Raw genomic sequence first — 18,372 nt, 5'->3', positions numbered from 1 at the left:
GCGGCTCTGAAAAGTGAAACTGTGTCAGGATGCGCCGCAGTAATTTGGTTTATCAGTTTGCTAAAGTTACCGCAGAGCGTATACGACTTTAAGGCTCTATATTGTTTATTAAAGACATAAATCTTAACGTATATTATTTCTATCCATCGCAAGTAAGCCCAAAGCCTTTTTAAAATATTAACAAATAAGAATAAAATCAATTTGCAGGGGCTTGTAAGCACTACTGAACATTCTAAAGCCCAAAAAAGTTAGGGAATCCAGTTTATTGTTTTCTCTGTTTGGGGATTAGTGTCAAATTATGAGTATGCAAGTTTTTGATATTTGGGGAAATGCATATATTGCTGATTGTCTGGCTTTGGCCTTGAAAATGGCTTTCGCATTCTCCATTTGTTATGCAGATTGAATCTGACATGGTTTCTGTATGCCCGACATTGAACCAACATTTTGCTTGGCTTTCGCGTCACAGGACATAGGTCCTTTAACGAGCGGGAATTCATTTATGCGAACGAGGTTGAAACAACCTGTCCGTTTTCTAGTTAATAAAATTCTAATTAGTTGAAATTGCATCTCCGTCAGCGAGGATTCACCTGTGCGACATCTGTATGTACATTTGTGTGCAAATATGGGTGTGTGATTTTAATTACGTAGAGGCTCATTAGCATTTTTCATACTTGTTTACTTGTTTGTTTTCGGTGGCTGGCGGCGAGACAAACTTTCTCTGTCGGGTCGGAAAATCCTACTCACCGTATTGACACTGCATTCACAAAAGTGCAGTGAAAAATCGGGAGTTCTGCGAATGGAGTTGTTACATTTTTCGGTTTGGCAGCAGTTTATTCGTGTTACATTTTTAGAGTGAATTAGTTTGTTTTTATTTAAAACCCTTTGCCATTTCAATGATGTTGATGTATATTGTTCTTTTTCCTATTTTACCTGTCATTTAAGTCATGTTTTTTGAAATAAATCCTTTTATGTAATTAATCCATTCAGGAGTTTCAAACTGATGGCAGTGGGCATACACATATCCCAATATATCTATAGTTGAACTATAGTTGTTATCATTTCCTGCTCATCTCTGTCGGGATTTTCGGGCGGGATGGATGCGGATATGCGAGTGCCGAGCAGAAATCCCCGTGCCACCATCAGCGCCAGCAGGAAAGTTCAAATAAACAAAATGTTATTGCAATGAGAGGCAATGCGCAATGCAGTGGCTGAGTTAAAGAGGCGCGGCGCAAAAGGGTCGAGAGGGGCTCAAAGTACTCTTACAGTTGGTATACAAAATTAACAACTTTTTTGTGCTGCGCCAGTTGCTAAAGAAGAAGAAGAACAAGAAGAAGAAGAAGACGGGGCAAGGGCATAGTTTTAATATGAATTTGCATGTAAGATTAACGATGCCAGCGCAGGATTCTCCAGGGATTCCCAGCTTCCTTGCGACTCCTTGGCTCTCTTCCGTCTCTTTCGCACAGCGTGCAGCTGTCTCCCTCTGTTTCCGGCTTAATTGAGTTCTTGAACTTGGCGGCCGTGGTTGCTGCTGTTGTTGTTGGTGCTGGCAGCTTGCCGTTGTTTACGGCATTACAAACCCACTTATTATGAAATTGAGTTGCTCGAAATAGCAGCCGCACACATGCGACAGCCCATGAATAATGCAATTATTGTTGCAGGTGCCGGGATGTTGCAGCAACACACCAGCAGCACCAGCAACACCAGCAACACCAGCAGCTGCTTAATTAACTATTAATGTGGGCGTGCACATGAGCCTGGCTTTGACAAATGGTCATGTCACGCGTCTGAGCCCCGGAATCTGGCCAACTCCGCCGTAGCCGCCACAGCTCCGGCTCCAGGAATCAGCCATGAGAAATGGCAAATTCATTTACGCGACGCTGCATTTGCAACGCTGCTAAACGGAAAATGCAAAATGAAAGAGTGGCAGGAGTGGAGGTATTTTTTTTTTTTGGGGGTTGGAGAAGACGGGGATGCATTTTGGGTGGCAAAGTGGAAGTGGCTGCATCGCATGTACGTGAGGCAACAGCAGCTCTAACAAGTGACAACACCCGACTCACTCCAACAGGACCAAGCGAAAAGGAGAGGAAATGCCTGGAAAATTGCATTTTGAGTGCAAATATTAATTTCAGCTGCCGCCGCAGCAACATACAAAGGCTGAAGAAACATCACCACCAGCAAAATCGCCACCAGCAACATTACACTGAGAAAAGTGTATTTATATGCTTATCTAATTGGGAGTTTTAAATACATAGTTTAATTTTTGTTTAATTATTTATCACATCTAAATCTTATCTTAAAGTGATGAGATAAATCCACCACTGCTGTTGATTTTGATGGAAGAGATTTTGCATAAAATTCCCATTAAATGCATTTTAATTTAATTATTTGCATATTTTGATATCAAGTACTTAAGATCATGCTTTTTTTACAAAAACCTCCTTGTAGTTATTATGTAAACATTTTCAGATTATATATAAAGCCTTGGTCAAAGTAAGATAGAAACACAAACGGTTTCCGCCCTCAAATTTCTCAGCCAGAATAAATGTTGGACAAATTTGTAAGTGCAGCTGGAAAAAGTGCAGCACCATCAGCAGCTTCTGGAGGAGTTGGTGCCTTTTTCAAAGCAATGTCGGACGGCGGCTCCATCTCCTGGTATTTGTGTTATGTAATTTTGAAAGCGTTACCAACATTTTCTGAAACGCATTCCGCAGTGACAAATGCATTGCATATCCTGCAGCGAGCGCAGGATCCTTCTTCTGCTTCTTCTCCTCCTTCTGCTTCTTCTTCTTCTTTGCACGGCACTTAGCTTAATGGAACAGGGCTGCTCGGACACATGCCACAATGAAGGGGGCGTGGCGCCCTTAGCACATTTCCTCCGGGTGCGGCACGCATCGCCAGCTTAAACGAATTAAAATGAAAGGCGTAAAAAGCATAAGTCAAATGCAAAGCTTGACCAAATGTGCCGACATCTGGAAATGGGGCATAAAATGGGGCATAAAATGGGGGACCGGAAGAAGTGAATATCGCGCGCAAAATGGCTCAAGGACAGCTGGTTCAGCTAGCCAGATATACGACCTACTTGCAACCCCCCACACTTCATGGTTGCACTCGCTTTTTGGAAAAAATCTACTCAGATTTCCCGCCTGATTTCTTTTTGGTTGCCGAAAGCCAGCGCTCAACTACAACGTGAAATTGATTCGGTTCGGGAACTCGAGGAATGTTAAGATCTAAGCTAGCTTTATTGGATTCTTGCTTAATATGTTCTAAATTTGTATACTCCCATTTAATTAGAAGGTGCTTAAGGGGTAAGCAATTCCCCAATAACCTTTAAAGAAGCATATTTATTACAGATTTATAAGCATAATAATATAAACATTATAATCTTCAATATTCAACTAACCTTTTTTTATTTTAATAATTATTATTTCCCATAAAAGCAAATAGATGCATTTTAGTTTAAAAATTTCCAATTAAAAAGTTAATATCCTTTGGTTATTTATGACTCACTTTCCCAAGCTCCCAAAGCTCCACTGTTATCTCGATTTCATTAGTCGAACTCAACCGTTGGGGTTCCCCAGTTTTATTTGTTGGCGAGACCTGAACGCATTTGACCCATCTGGCGGCATCTTGACTAGATTCAATTAAAGTTGACTTAAACCACACGCAGACCCACGCACTCGCATCCACTTTGAGTCCTTTTGGAGGACATGGAGTGTGCGGCCGGGTGTGCGGGTGTGTTGCAAATTGCATGTTGGTCGTCCCTGCAACAGTTTCGCGTGGCACAAAACATTTTCGCTTGCACAGAGCTCAATGTTGCGCATACGCAATGTATGCCAGATGCTGCAGCAAAAGTTTAGAATTGCGCGTGGTGGGGAGAACCGGTCCTCGTTAGACGTTGACACAAAATGTTATTTCACTTCAATTAAATGGATGCGAGGGTCGTCAGGAGTGGGTGGGCAAAAAGGGTGAGGAGGGGGGCGGGGGGATGAATGAAACGATGGCGCCTAGGCCATTATGCCAACTTTGTGTCGGTGAATATGGTCGGAGATGTGCTTGTGCATTGTCAGTCAATTTGGCAAGTGGCGGAACCGCGAAACTTTCTTAACGCGTTTGCAGCTTGTTGCTCTACGTATATACTTTTAGACTCTGCCGAGGGAGTAGCGCCTGCATTGTTGTTATTCTATCAGCCACCCGATTGTAATTACGTAAGCCGAGAAGTTTCCGCACAGCATGCGCTTTCAATTTCCGCATTCCGAAATTGTTTGTCGAAATCAAATTCAAATTACAAAACGATTTTCGCTTCTGCTGCTGGCATCTCTTTTTGGCCCAACCCACCTGGCTTTTGCATTGATTTCGCCAAAGAGATCCGGCGGATGTGTTTGTCTTAGATTTCCCCTTTGTCAAGTGGCTGTGAGTTCGGCGCTTAAAATTATTACGACTGCTATTTTTAGGCGCATGCCAGGATATTTTAAAGCAACGCATGCAGGGCGTCGAATTGCGGTTCCGAGTTCAAATTGAAATCGAATTAGCGTCGCTGACTTACTGCTTTGTTGGCTCTGATCGCATTTTGTGCGAAACACGCATGACAAACTGCAATGCCAATTGGCGGCGCCTGGAAATACACTAAAAAAATAATGTATATTTACACAGTAGTTAGTACTACTTCTACAAAAAATTACAGAAACAGTGGGAGTAAATATATATTAATTTTTTATTGGAAATATAACCCATCGAAATGAAATGAAACTATAACCAAGAGTATCTGTTGTGCAAAAGAATTCATTTTATTACTCGTTGCATTAATATTTGACTTTTTTTCTTCGTGTGTATATGCCGAGGTAATGCCAGGATTTGCGTGCCCATTTTCGTGGGAGATAGGCCGTTGTGTGGACACCAATTCCGACGGGTGTAAATAGTGTTCGATGCATTCTGATGTCTGGCCTTTTGCACTGAATTTTTGGGCAAGGGCTTTGTTTGTGTTCATGGCCTGGGTTAAGCGGGCTCAGATTGGTTTGGCCACCGATAAGCCAACTGATTTCTATGGCCAGTCTGTGCACTATGAATGAATCTGGCTTTCAAGGAAACCAATCGGCAAATCAAAATATTGACATTTGAATTAAAGCCAAGCTCCGGATTTTATTGTTGCCCAAATGCATTAAATCAATGCGTTATTGATAATTGACTGGGTTCGATATATTGCACACTTTAACTGAAAGTTAAAGTAAAGAAATATTAATCTTAAAAATACAAAAATGTTTTTCTACCTTTAAAGTTTCCAATTGGTTGATTTTCCAACTAATAAATATAACATTTATTGCATTGTGAAATGAAAAATGTTAAGCAATTTAAATTTCTTTTAAAGCTCATTCAAAAGGTTGCCCTAAAATGTCCTTAACCCTTGACCTTTTTTGCAGGCCCTTGGCTTTTTCATATTTTCGCTAAGCAGCCAGCACAAAACGCTCATAATTTGCTTGTTTCTCTGCACTTGAATTAGACATGGCCACGTGTTATTCTGAGCCGTGTCCTTGCAGATGCGAGACTTGAAAAGTCGTTTGCTCGGACTGTGCAAACAAAATGAGCGAGCAGCGGAGACTAGTAAATGCATTAATGGATGCCATCCACCTGAGCAACCTGAGCCACCTGAACCACCTGAACCGCCTGAACCGCCTGAACCACCTGACCCACCGGCTCTTTCTTCGCTCTATCTCCTTAGTTCGTGTGAGTGAGCCAGGTGCTCTTGACATTGCCCCGAGTGAAAGGAGGCTTCAGTGTTTACGCTGCGACATGGCGAATGCTTCAGCCTGGAGAGTTCTCGTCCTCGTGCTCTGCGTCTTTGATTGCTCGTCCTCGTCTCGCTGGGATCGGAATACATATACCATTCTTTATACATATGTATGTATATATGTGTGTGTAGTTGTAAGACATATAGTGGGGACTTGTCTTGGGCTCGTTAAGTGTCGCCTCCTTATGGCATTTCATGCTATTTTAAATGCATTTGAATAAATAAACACTCGCACGGTCGTAAAATGTTTATTACGTGGGCAAATGTTTGTGTCTGGCCTCATTAGGAATGAAAACGGAGATCGGGGCGGTGAGACAATGTGAGCTGCAGCATCCACAACCTACAGTTGCTCGCATTTAATGCATTTTTAATTTAAACGCACATCCCTCTGAGATGTTAAAATTGCATCGAAATTGCTTTAATTGAGTGGATTTGCATGCGAGATTCGATGCGAACACAAACCGAATCAAAGTGTCCCCGAGGGCGACTCGATGGGCACCGAAGTGATTTCGCCTCAAGTTGTGGCCACGTTTCAGTAGTTTCAGTTTTTTTTAACGCCAGTGAGAAAGTGGATTTTAATTGATTGCCCATCGATTATTGCCCGGCGTACGTGTCGTATGCGTGATATTTCAAATGGTCTTTCATTAACTTGCTGCTGCAAATATTTGCCAACAAATTTGTTTAAACGCTCTCTCCAAAGAGCAAGAAAAGTATTATATTTGCATACGAATTGGCTTGATGACCTCCTTCCATTCTCTAATGGCGAGCAAACACTTCCGAGATTCATGTTTCTCAACTTTAGCTTGACACTTTAAGTGGAAGTTATGCAAATAAATAAGTGTGGATTGACTTGACTGACAGGGAGATATATAGATAAATATAAAGACACAGGCGAAGGGTTGAGTTGACAGATGGAGTGGGGACAAACATGCAAAGCTAATTAAAGGATATGTGGGTGTGAGTGTGTGTGTGTGTGTGTGTGTGTGCGTGTAAGTTACTATTGACAAACGCCTCAAGATAACTGATTCCCTTTCATAAAACCGCTGTGCCAGCCCGCTGGGCCGCATAATTATAATGAATCCTTTTAGCCAGGCAACTTAACCCTAATTTGTGCACAGCTCGCATTATCCATTATCCCTGGGTGTAAACACATTGCGTTCGCCATTGTGCTCCTCATGCAGGTGCGAAAACGGTTAAGAACGAACCCGTGTAAAAAAAGTCGGCGACTGCTACGTCTGCTAATTAAGCTCCAAAATGTAAAATGCCGTGGAGCCGGGGTGCAAAAACTCAACTATTTTCTGCATTGTTGCTGCGACTTTTGTGCATAAGACCGAAGCAGATGCTGCCTCAGATTCACACCCATCTCCATTCTCCATTCCCCATTCCCCATTCTATATATATAGCATAGTTTTTTTTACAGTGATGCGGGCAGCTCGCGAGTTGTGAAAGCTTCAGCCCTGACCACATTTTAATTGGGCTAAGCACACGCCATGTGCTGCATGTGTGACGTGCTATTAGTGAAACTTTTAAATGAGTTAGTTAAGTAAAGCGGGTTACGTTATTATGAGTTTTTGGCTCGGACATTACAAAAGCTTGTCAGCTCTGCCCGAGTCGGGGCTTCCACTCTCCTCCATTCTTCGCCACGAACAATGTGCACGGCGAAGGGTCCTTGCATCGGGGAAAAAAGAGGAGAAGTCGGGGGGATTTTACACACCTTGAATTTGTATGGGTTCTAATACAAGACAAGGATTCCGCTCTGCGTGGCAATAAAATTTAACAAGAAAAAGGAATTAAACATATATATTTCCTTAAAATCATGCTCTTACTTTTGTTTCTTAAACAGAGTATTTTGTCAATGGTTCTTGGTTACTAAATTTAGCCTGAGAAAAACGTATTTTTAACTACGCAGAATCAAACTAATTAAAATTCTATTTTTGTTTATGAGCAAATAACTTTTTCGTGTCCCTAAAAATATAAAAAAAACAAAGGCCTGTCAAATTGATTGCAATGTGTTCCATGGTTTTGCCATTTTCTATTTTATCGGCGATAATATTATTCGGGTAATTGTTCGTTCAAAGTGGGCGCAATCAATTTTCAATTAGTCGCATGCAATAATTCCGCACACATTTCTTGAAAGGCAAAAACGGCTGGGATTGCCGTTGGTAATTATTGCAAATTATATGGCACTGAACATTTGTGAATAAATGTGTGTATGTACGAGCACTGCAGTCATGGCAATCAAAAATACTTGAACACAACAGAGGAATGCGACGCAAAAGAGCCAAACGAAGGAAGGCAGATCGAAAAAATATTATTCAATTAAGCGTCATTTTCAGGACAATGGTTACGACGAGCATAAAAGCTCCCTGCCCATAAACACACAACAGCCAAAGTCTCCCTTTCAGTCAGCCTCCAATGTGCTGGCCATAAATCGAAGTAATAACACTCGCGTGGATCCCGCGCATTCTCATAATAGTTTCGTCCCTTATGCGTATGTTTCAACTCTGATTTTCGAAATTAAATCAATACATTAATGGCTGGCACTGGGCGGAAATCGAATCGCATTCCGGCACAAAAAGAAACCGAATGCCACGACATTCGCGAAAACTCTTTGATTTACGAGTATATCCACCCAGGCACATTCCTGATTGACTTGGGAAATCAATAGAGACCATATGCCCCTCACAATTAGCAGGGTGCCTCCCCCGGAGACTTTCACCTGGGGTTGGACTGCATTGATAAAACAGCTGCCTGCCCGGGTCACTCCCTCAACGAAATTTACATAAAATTCAAATAAAATAAAACGACAAACGTAATAATCATTAGTCGGCTCTCCTGGGTGCAGTCGACACAAGACACAGGACACAGGACACACAGGACACACAGGACACTGGATAGCGGACACAAGATGCCTGCAAGTGGGAGTTCCGTGGGAAGCTGACTTATTTATGGAGTTTCCATGTTAACGAGCCACTCGCAGTAAATTAATTTCGTCCCTGATAAATATTACCTATGGGCCACCCATAAATTGGAAGCACTTTAAGATATCCAAAGGTCAAAGCGTTACCTAACATTTTTTTTTGAAAGGAAAGATTAAAGATTACTTAACATTAACATCTTTCAATGGCAGAAGGAATAAGGCTCTTTCATTCTTATTAAAATATGCTGTATCAAGGCGTATAAGGTTCCACATTCATCTACTTGTAAAAGTAGTTACAATAAATTTTTTTTAAGGTAAGTGTGTTTATATAACTATGTGGTAACTTAAGAATTATTTGTATAATTTGTACTCCTCAGTATCCAATCCACTCTTGCAGGGCAATCTTTTGCTGTTCGATTTGCTCTCCCATCTTTTGGGTCATGGCGAACTGGATAAGGATTAGCAGATAGTTGACCAGAATCGATGTGAACTTATAAAAGCAAAAAATATTAAATTATTGGTTTTAAAATCTTGGTTACAGGTTTCCCACCATTGCGATGACTTTTCGGCTGAGGACGATATCCAGGCCACTGGTGAACTGGAACTTTGCCTGAATCCGCCAGGACATCGAGGAATCGACCAGAGAACTCAGCGAGGACTTTTCGGGAAACCAGTTGTCCAGTTGCTCGATGAGACGCAAACACTTTTGGGCTTCGGAAACGGTGCGATCGCAGTAGAAAGGGGCAATCAGGAGTTTGTAGAGTGGCGGCAACATGCAGAGGGCCACGTATCCGATTAATTGAAAACTGCTGCCCTGATCCTCCTCACTCTCATTCTGAGCACTGCCCAGAACGCCCATGGATCGGCCGAACAGTATGTACAACTCGCTGGTGCTCATGGCCAAATCGTGGGCCATCGCTGACCAAAGGCTGAAGGCGTACACCGCATTGATCTCCTGGACGAGGTAGTGCAGCTCCTGGACCATCGACACCACCTGGCGTATACGCAATTCTCGCACTTTTCTTTGCGGAAAGCGCCATTCGAGAAACTTCGGACTGAGCATCTGCTGCAGCAACCGGAAACGGATGCCCAGCATTTCGGCCAAGGTCATGTGGACATAGCCAGTAAAGTGTGGTCCTCCAGTGACAATCGTATAGCCCATGGCGGATATCAGAAATAGAGCTCTGTGACCGCTGCCCACTTGGATGGCGGCACAATTAATTGCTCCCAAGTAGATGATAGTTACCACCGCCAGCACAGCGACATTTTTCCTGAGCATTTTCCTGTAATTGAGGTTTGCCCCGAAGTCACTTACTAGCCTGCAATCTAAGGCAGCTAAACTTAAGTAGATTTTCAAGTGGCGATGGGCATATAATTGCAGGGAAGACACTGTGGCAACAAAAACCAAGCTGGACATGAACAATTCCAGAACTGCAATGCTTAGCACCAGATTGTCGGCCTTTCTCACTCGTTCCTTAATATCTTCAGCTTTTAAGAGAACGCTTAAGGATCCGTAGAGACCCATTAACGCCACAATTGAAATCGTCAATGAGTATATCCGCCTCCACCGGGTGATCTTAAAATTCGTACCAATTTGCCCCCAAAATCCATTGCAACCCATAACAAATTGCAAGCCGCAAATGAAGCTGGCGCAATCGAAAACAGTTTCAGGTTCGCGGAAAAAGTACAACACGGCCATCGCTACCAATTTTTGGAGTCCGACTAATGAACTAAGTGGTTATTATAAATCCACATGGGAAAGCCACAAGGAGCCAAGACAAAGTACACTTAAAACAACTTCTGCGAGCAAAAATCTTAAGGGTAAAAAGTTTGAAGAATATTAAAAAAGTAGTGTCTTTTTTTGCATATGTTTTCATTGTGTTTCTTATTTTTAAAGACGTTGCAGATTATTTAATTTTTTCGAATTAGAGAATATTTTTTGCTCTTGTTATTAAGCAATAGTTCGTTGCCCATTTTATTAAGTGTATGGTTTCTGTAACATTCAGAAGCCATTAAAGCAATCTAGTAATTACCTTGATTACTTTCGAGATAACTTGTAACAAGTGCCCCTCGCAGTTTATGAACCACTATATTTCTCATTTGCAGTTGTGTGTGGTCATATATAATCTCAGTAAACGCGGTAAGTATAAACACTTTTTTAACATGAACGGGATATAACTTTATAATGGAGTGTTTACTCCGTTATTCATACTTAAAATATGTTGTATACCTAAATTTGATGCTTAGAAATGAAATGATATGCATGACGCATTACTAAAATGTAAATTGTGTTAGCTAGATCAAAACTGGTATAATTTAATTTAATTTACCAGACGAAGTTAAGCTTATCACATGCATTTGTAAAAACTCATATATGTAAAACAATGAGTAAAATATTTCACAAGTATAAAAAACTCTCTAACAACTTAATCGGAAAGTTGAATTTCAATTAAATTGGTTTTGTGGCGAGTTACTAGTTGTATAAATTTCGGAAAATTATATAGCTGGCAAAAATACGAGTAAATTAATTTCCGCAGCCCGGGGAAAGGGAGTGAGAAAGTTGTCAGATTAAATACCATAATCCAAGGGATTATGGCCAAGCTGGGAAAAGTTGTTAATGCCCGGTGACAGAGCTCAACCCTTCGAACTGGGCCAGTTCGGTGGTATAAACATGGAATGATTTACTGCTTTTCAAGGAAGGTGAAAATAAAAGAGATGTGGGCCAAATGGGAGGGACCGTTTTGTTGCCTTTAATTAATAAAACTTGATTAACGAAAATTTTATGATTGTCCAAACGGTAGCAGGTGGCAATCAATCATCGCCCTCGCCCGGCGACTCTCACCGCTGTTAATTGTTTTCATTAAATATTTATGAAATTCCCGAAAGAAAGTCGCGCCGAGGGACAATTCAGCTGTGGAGAAGTGTAAAATTAATTAGGCCTGGCTCTGGGACGCAAAAACGTCAAATGGTTGCAAATGACAACCGAACCGAATGGAGTCACTTAATAAATTGTTTGTTGCACATTTGTGGTTCAGTGCCCATGGACACATATATAAATAAATTCAAACAAGAAATTATTTATGCGCAACTGTTGATTTTCTGGCTGATTGACCTCCGGGAGCTTAACTAGGAAATGAATGCAAAAACAAGGCCCAAATGATGCTGGGATGTTGGACTGCTCTGCATGAACTGCTCTCGAAATCAGTTAATGGAAACTATTCCGATGCTATAGCACTTGTAATTAGTTTTATTTTTTTTTGCAAATTGTATTTATTATTTATCGCCTTCCGCCTGAATGCTCAGCCAGAAACATATGCATCCACATTCGCATTAACAATGGCAATTACCGAACCCAATCGGATCCAATTGGCTCGAATTGAATTAACTTGACGCAAGAGGAGAGCCTGTACTTTTTAGGGTTTTCCCCCGCACTTTTCCGGCCATTTGTCCTTGTCACTCGCCACCACCTTTTTCCACATCCCACACACATCCTGACAGCTGGCTGACTGACTGATGGACCGCCTGATTGACTCACTCAAATGTCCAAAAGTAAAACAACACTGGATCTCCAAAAAAAAAAGAAAATCAAATCTCCGCCCATATGGATTCAATTAACGCTAATTTCAAACGCCAACATATCTGAAAAGGCTGCCGAAAATAGGAAAAATGTAGAATTTCCACTTAGTTTTCCACATGACCCCCATCAAAATTTCGTTGTCAGAGGTTCGGGTTTGACACTCCAAAAAGCAACATTGGCAACAACAGAAGGGAACCTTTCCCTGACAACCAAACATGCTTTGATTGAGGGCAATAAGTGGGCCAAATCAAATTTATAACACCGAATGTGTTAAAAATGATTTCGAACAACCAGACCTCGGGAACTCTTTTTAAATTGATCAGGGAAAGTGGTAATATTATATAACTTTATACATAATTTATACATAAATAAAAGAAACATATAATTTGCTTTTATTTGATTTTGGTATCCTAAATTATATTCCCCTTATTTCCTTTTCAAGCGTTTTAAAAGATGGCAGTTAAGTGGGCATGGCGGGAACCCATTTGTAGACACTTGCTCGACTGAAAGCGTCCTAATGCCGCTCACAATTAAATTAAATAACACCATAATTAATTACTGGCCACGCACACATATACACACTCACACACACTCGAGGGACTTGATTTGCTGGCCAAGAAGGTGCTAATGTCCGGGCCCATTCATTTTGGATGGTGTGCGTGAGTGAAATAAAGAATGATTTATGGCGGTAAGCTAACTAACGTTCTGTTTGAATCCTGAGCGGACCACGCATGTTCTTGTTCTCACAATTAGACGCTGACCCCCTGGATGGGGGCGGGGTCGAGTGGGAGTGGGAGGTGGAGAGCCCACCTCTCGAGGAGCCATAAATCGCATCGTAAATAAAGGAGCGGCATCACAATGGAGCCATCAACTTTTGATGCAACTTATAACCGTATTTGGCCGTAACGACGCCAATGGGCCTGCATTGATTGGATATATTGAGCATCCTTTAAGCGGCGGCCCATCAACCGCTCGAATGTCCGCCCATCAAGGAGCAGTGATAACGGGACAGTCAGCAGAAGGACGAAGGAGACATCCTGCACAAAGGCGTTTAATGTTAACGAGCCAATGGCCCTGGAATAAGTGCACTCCTTTCCCGGCGCTTTTATAAATTGTGTTACGCATAAAGTTTATGCGAACATAATATAGAATATATACACTCGTATATATATATATTTATATTCAAGGGTTATCATCGCGGCTGCTTTATCTCGCCAAGCAGCTGAAATATGCGGCTGTTTCTTCAGTTCGCTATCTTTGGCCCATCTTTTCCGCGCTGCATGTTCATTTGCCGCGGTTCTCCTGCCGCTTCTCAGCATAAAATCCACTCAGCCGTGCCACATAAAACCAGCAAAAAAAAAAAAAAACGATGAAATTATGGTGCCTGCTCATTGTGCTGCAGCTTTTCACCTCTCGCCCTGAATTTGCAACGCCTCGAAGTTACACAGATGCCCTGCATTCCACGGGGGCTGTTCTGAATTGGGTACATTAGTTCTCGTCATCCGGGAGATTCCCACCAGGCCGTCGACTTAGTATTTTTAATTATAGTGATGCGGAATTGTAGGGATACACAGAGAGAATGGAAGTACTATAAGATAACCAGAGCACAAAAATCCGTATATTCATCAATATATTAGATTACATGTTTTGTATTTTAGAAAGGGCTAAGCTGCAAAAGAGTGTCTTAGCCACTTACTTACTTTATTATTAAGCAAATTGATTGTATTTATGCAAAATGAAATGTGTTAAAAATCTGGCAATATTGTCTTTAAAGGATTATTGAAGAAGAAAACCTCTCAAGTGCCTTAATCCATTTCTGTACATAATTGCCTGAAATCAGATACAATCCGTATGCAGTGGAGCTATGAAAGGATCGGCATCAAGCTCACCGATGGCGCTCCAGTTTGCCCTCCAGGCAGGCAATCCGCTTATGTTGCAAGTTCCCAGGGAGACGGCAACTTTCGCTGCCACATGAAGACTTGGCGGTTTGATGGTTTGCTGCCTTCGGAACCCGACATGCGTCAGAACTGATTAATGAGCTGCAAATGATGTTATGCGCAACGCCCGCTGCCACCGCGTAAATCAGGAATAATCGGGAGCCCCGCGAAGTAGATACTGGGGAGGTCTTCTATATATATAGTACTCTGATATACCGAATGGATTCCCTTGCAGGCGCTGCATAATGATGCTAATGATGGTGTTGATGTGGCATTGTTCGCGTGCGCAGACAGCTTGGCATTCATCGACAGCATGTCACTTGTTGCCCAGCAGCTGTTTCGCCCTGACATTGTCAGTGTCCGCCAACAATAAAGGGGGAAGAGTAGGGAGAATTCCGCAGCACTTCCATTATATCTTCGGCAACCAAACTCCCCCCAGTGGGGGGCAAAGCCAGAAAGTTCCCCGCCAATTGGCAGATGTCAGCTTTAAGCCATTTTCAAAAGCAAATGTCTGACAAAGCTGCAACTAAAACTTTTTATGCCCCACTTTGCCCGGCCATTCACAACTTGTACGTGGCAAATAAAAGTGCACCCGGGGACCGCCTGCGTATCGCTTGCCAAATGGGATAGACAACACTCCTTGTTCGGCTCTGGGTTTGGCCTGGCCTGGAAACAGATTTAAGTATGCAGTTGTAAGCCATAAAATCAGCTTAATACTTCCGCCGAGCCACAAAATCTGAATTTATAGTCAACACAAGAAGAGCACGCAAAAAGCCCGAAGTTCATGGACTTCAAGGAGCCGATTCATTGAATACCTTATGTTAAGTGCTTATTGTTTGTTTTAAAGGTTAATTTTAATACATTTTTTGGGTATGAGTTGAAAATATATTAAGGAATTAAGGTAGTTAAAAATGTATATAAAATAAAATGTTGATGGTTTTCTATTAAAACGAATAACCTTTGTCCCCGCAAAATTAATAAAAAATGGTTTGTTTTAGTAAATGTGTTTTACTTTTTATACCATAACCGTTTATTTAAAAACTCTGTAAGCCCATTTAAACAGTGCGTTTCATTCTTAAACTTAGTAAGTACATAAATTTAATATCCCCCCACTTACATACTAGAGGAAAAGATTTCAAATAAAAAGTCAGAGTTCTAACGAGGAGAAATGTGTTTTCGCTGTCGTCGAATGGGTTACATAAGACCAGTTTCTGGGTTTATATGGTTGTGAGCACCTTGTGACACGGTTCGATTAGCAGGTCATCTGGTCACAAGAATTTTATTTTTCTGTTGTTGTTCCCCTTTGGAGAAATGCAAATCCCGACGACCCCTCATCAAGTTTGCTTTCGCCTTCTTGGCTGCTCACTGGCCAAGTTTCCATATTCATATCAACCAAAGTGAAAGTGCTTGATTAGCAAAAAATAAAAAATAAAGAAATCTGCCTGCTTATGGGAGAATCGAGGCATAAATATATGTGTACGTGTGGAATGACTGATTGCCTGGTTGGCTTGCCAGTGATTAGTGTTTATGCAAATGAGTTCTTATGACTTGGCCCAGGCATATAAATCAATGCTGAGGTCGGGCCAAGTTGAGATTTCTGGACCAAGATGAGCAGCAGCCACAAGTGGACCAGGCTATTCTTTATATGCCTGATTGTTCTTTTAAATTATAGTGGAAGTCCAATGGGTAAACATAATGATGAATTAGAACAAAAATCAACTAATTAATTTTCTTATCCATTTAGCAAGGCAGCTAAAACTACGACCACTGAGACCGGAAGAAATGCGGCAATTGGAAAACCATCTACCCCAAGCTCGATCTGTATCCAGCGGATTAGCTGCCATCAGTGGTTTTGCCCTGGGTTTGGGAAAGGCCCTAACTGGGGTCTTCATCTACGACGTCATTACAGCCAATATAACCGAACCCGAGGAGAGCAGTGTTTCGACGAAAAGTAATTCGGCCAGGGAGATTTGCTTTGAAGCAGGGAATTCTAACTCAGAAATAACTTGCATTGTTTACTATAACAATAATTAAAAGTTACCGATTTTGTACATTTGGAAAACCTTATATTATTAAATAATAACAACGTCGCACTATTTAAAGCTACCATATTTATACTGAGTCGACACGAGTTTGGCTACAAATTATTCTTATGAATGTGTCTATAAAACCAGTTTGGGGTCGCAGCTCAGTCAGGGGTCAAATTGTTTTTTTTCTGCGGAATTCAGGGATTTGCATATGCAAAGCTCAAAACTTTCTTTGGCTTCTCGTCACAGATAAAAGTGAAGAAGAACCCATTGGCTGTTTCAGTTGAGTTTCTACGCGATTACGCGAAAGATCTTCGAAAAGATGAGGTCGTTCGGGAATTTGACTTTTGGGCTACTGATTGTCCTCATCGCGTGTTTAAGTGTTGGTTTAGAAGGTGAGTTGTGAAAGTGGAAGTATAATGGATTATATGGATATATAGAGTATAAAAAGATTAGATATCCGTTTAGAATACAATTTAAGTTCTTTACACATTAATAATGAATAATTTAAACCTGCAGCTCGTCGCCTGGCACTTCGACCTCTTACGGGAAGAGAACTCCGCAAAGCTATAAGGGAATCTGGTTTGGATGAAGATTCGGAAGCTGGAAGATCGGTGGCCTCTGCATTAGCTGGTCTCAGTGGATTTGCTCTGGGAATTACGAAAGGAGTAGGCGGTTCCATTTTGTTCGATGTGGTGACCTCGAACGTGACTATTGACTACCTGACCAGTCTGCTCAACTCCACCGCCTCCTCGACCACTTCGAGCAGCAGTGGAACTGCCCAGGAGGTTTGCTTCAACAGTCGCAGTGTCGACGGGGATATTATCAACGGTAGGAGCAATGATGAGGTGTATGATGATGCTGATCCAGTTGGCGAATGGAGGCAGACTACAGGTTCTGGCACGACTACCACTGGTACTGGTTCTGGTGGCAGTAATGGAGTCACCTGCATTGTCCTGAGTTCAAAGGGATCTCGCCGCAGGCGTCTTCTAGAGATTCGACCGGGAACCTTGAGATCCTCTGAACGTCGCCCGTCATTGAAAAAGTATCGCAGACATAGGTTCTAGGGGAAACACTTTCTTTCCTATCCCATACTTTAATTTTAAGTTATTTATTGAGTTCGCTTAGTTTATTAAATTTTAATTGTTCCGCATTCCATGGGTCTGGGTTGGGTTGCGCTTATTAATGGTCCGATGACTTGGCTGAAATCTTGGATTGACACATTTTATGATTTGCTGACATGCACTCTGGGGTTTCGCCTAAAATATTTTGCGGGCAAAATGGAATTGCCCACGAAAATCAGGCTTTCATATGTGACACACACGCAGGCACTGCGAGAAAAAGGGGAATGAATTCAAATTAAAAGATTCATGACAGTGAATTGTTGTGCTTGCTATGATTCAATATTTTTTTCGGTGCACCCATTTGCAGCGTCACGCATACCGCAGTGGCAGAATGGTTATTAATACAAACAGCCAGGCACGCAGCCACTTCCACTCCCACTTTCACCACCCCTCCCCCTTTCACCCCCTCCCCCGTGACTCCCTTACCCCTTAACTCCACCCTCGGTCCATATGTAAACATTGAAATGTCATTGCCGTCGAGGGCAGCGGCCCGTTCACATAAATCCTCCTTGGCCACAATTTATTAACTTTAACACTAACCGATGTCAACGGAATCCCCTTCCAGGGATTTCGCCCCCCACTTCGGTTATTGATTTGGATGCGAAATTTATGTGGTCAAAGGACCTCAACCCTGGACTCTGTCCAGCGAACTATTAACTTTGAATCTTCTTTAACGACGAGCCGAATGCAGTGTTTATGTTATTGTCTGATCCCAGTGTCTGCCGTTGCCCAAACAGGAATTGCATTAGGGAGCATTTATTATTTATGTTAATGTCTGGAAAGTTCTGTCATGGTCCAAAGAAGGGGCCAGTGATTAAAGTGCGGCAGAGAGGCTATACAAAGTATGGCTTGAAGCGAAACCAAACTCAAATTACCATACTTCTGCTTCTTCAAATACCCATTGAGACAATCTCTGGGCTTAAATATGGTATTGACAGTCGAACCTTGATAATGCAACTGAAGTTTTACATAGAAACCTAAATATCAAGGAATAATAAAAATGTA

The 18,372-nt window shown here is 41.8% G+C and overlaps 2 protein-coding genes across 2 annotated transcripts; one reads left to right on the top strand and one right to left on the bottom strand.

Moving 5' to 3' along the window:
• Positions 1 to 9,075: 9,075 nt before the first annotated feature.
• LOC108094824 (putative gustatory receptor 57a) lies at positions 9,076 to 10,401 on the bottom strand. Its single transcript, XM_017195594.1, has 2 exons — positions 9,253 to 10,401; positions 9,076 to 9,192 (listed from the first exon to the last, which is right to left on the bottom strand). Exons 1-2 carry the CDS (start codon positions 10,399 to 10,401, stop codon positions 9,076 to 9,078), a joined length of 1,266 nt encoding a protein of 421 aa, XP_017051083.1.
• Positions 10,402 to 16,543: 6,142 nt separating this feature from the next.
• Positions 16,544 to 17,393, top strand: LOC108094801. Its single transcript, XM_017195572.1, has 2 exons — positions 16,544 to 16,638; positions 16,763 to 17,393. The coding sequence occupies exons 1-2, from the start codon at positions 16,566 to 16,568 to the stop codon at positions 17,308 to 17,310; spliced, it is 621 nt and encodes a 206-aa protein (XP_017051061.1). The 5' UTR covers positions 16,544 to 16,565; the 3' UTR covers positions 17,311 to 17,393.
• The last annotated feature ends 979 nt before the right edge of the window (positions 17,394 to 18,372 follow it).

The sequence above is a fragment of the Drosophila ficusphila genome, unplaced genomic scaffold (assembly GCF_018152265.1).
Source record: "Drosophila ficusphila isolate 14025-0441.05 unplaced genomic scaffold, ASM1815226v1 contig_414, whole genome shotgun sequence".
Lineage (NCBI taxonomy): Eukaryota > Metazoa > Arthropoda > Insecta > Diptera > Drosophilidae > Drosophila > Drosophila ficusphila.
This window is presented reverse-complemented; position numbering and strand designations above follow the sequence as displayed.

Excerpts from the sequence above, each read along its gene's own strand:
- LOC108094824 (XM_017195594.1), bottom strand. The coding sequence starts at position 10,401 with ATGGCCGTGTTGTACTTTTTCCGCGAACCTGAAACTGTTTTCGATTGC. Across the intron at positions 9,193-9,252 it reads GCCGAAAAGTCATCGCAATG|TTCACATCGATTCTGGTCAA; the intron begins GTGGGAAACCTG and ends TGCTTTTATAAG.
- LOC108094801 (XM_017195572.1), top strand. The coding sequence starts at position 16,566 with ATGAGGTCGTTCGGGAATTTGACTTTTGGGCTACTGATTGTCCTCATC. Across the intron at positions 16,639-16,762 it reads TTTAAGTGTTGGTTTAGAAG|CTCGTCGCCTGGCACTTCGA; the intron begins GTGAGTTGTGAA and ends TTAAACCTGCAG.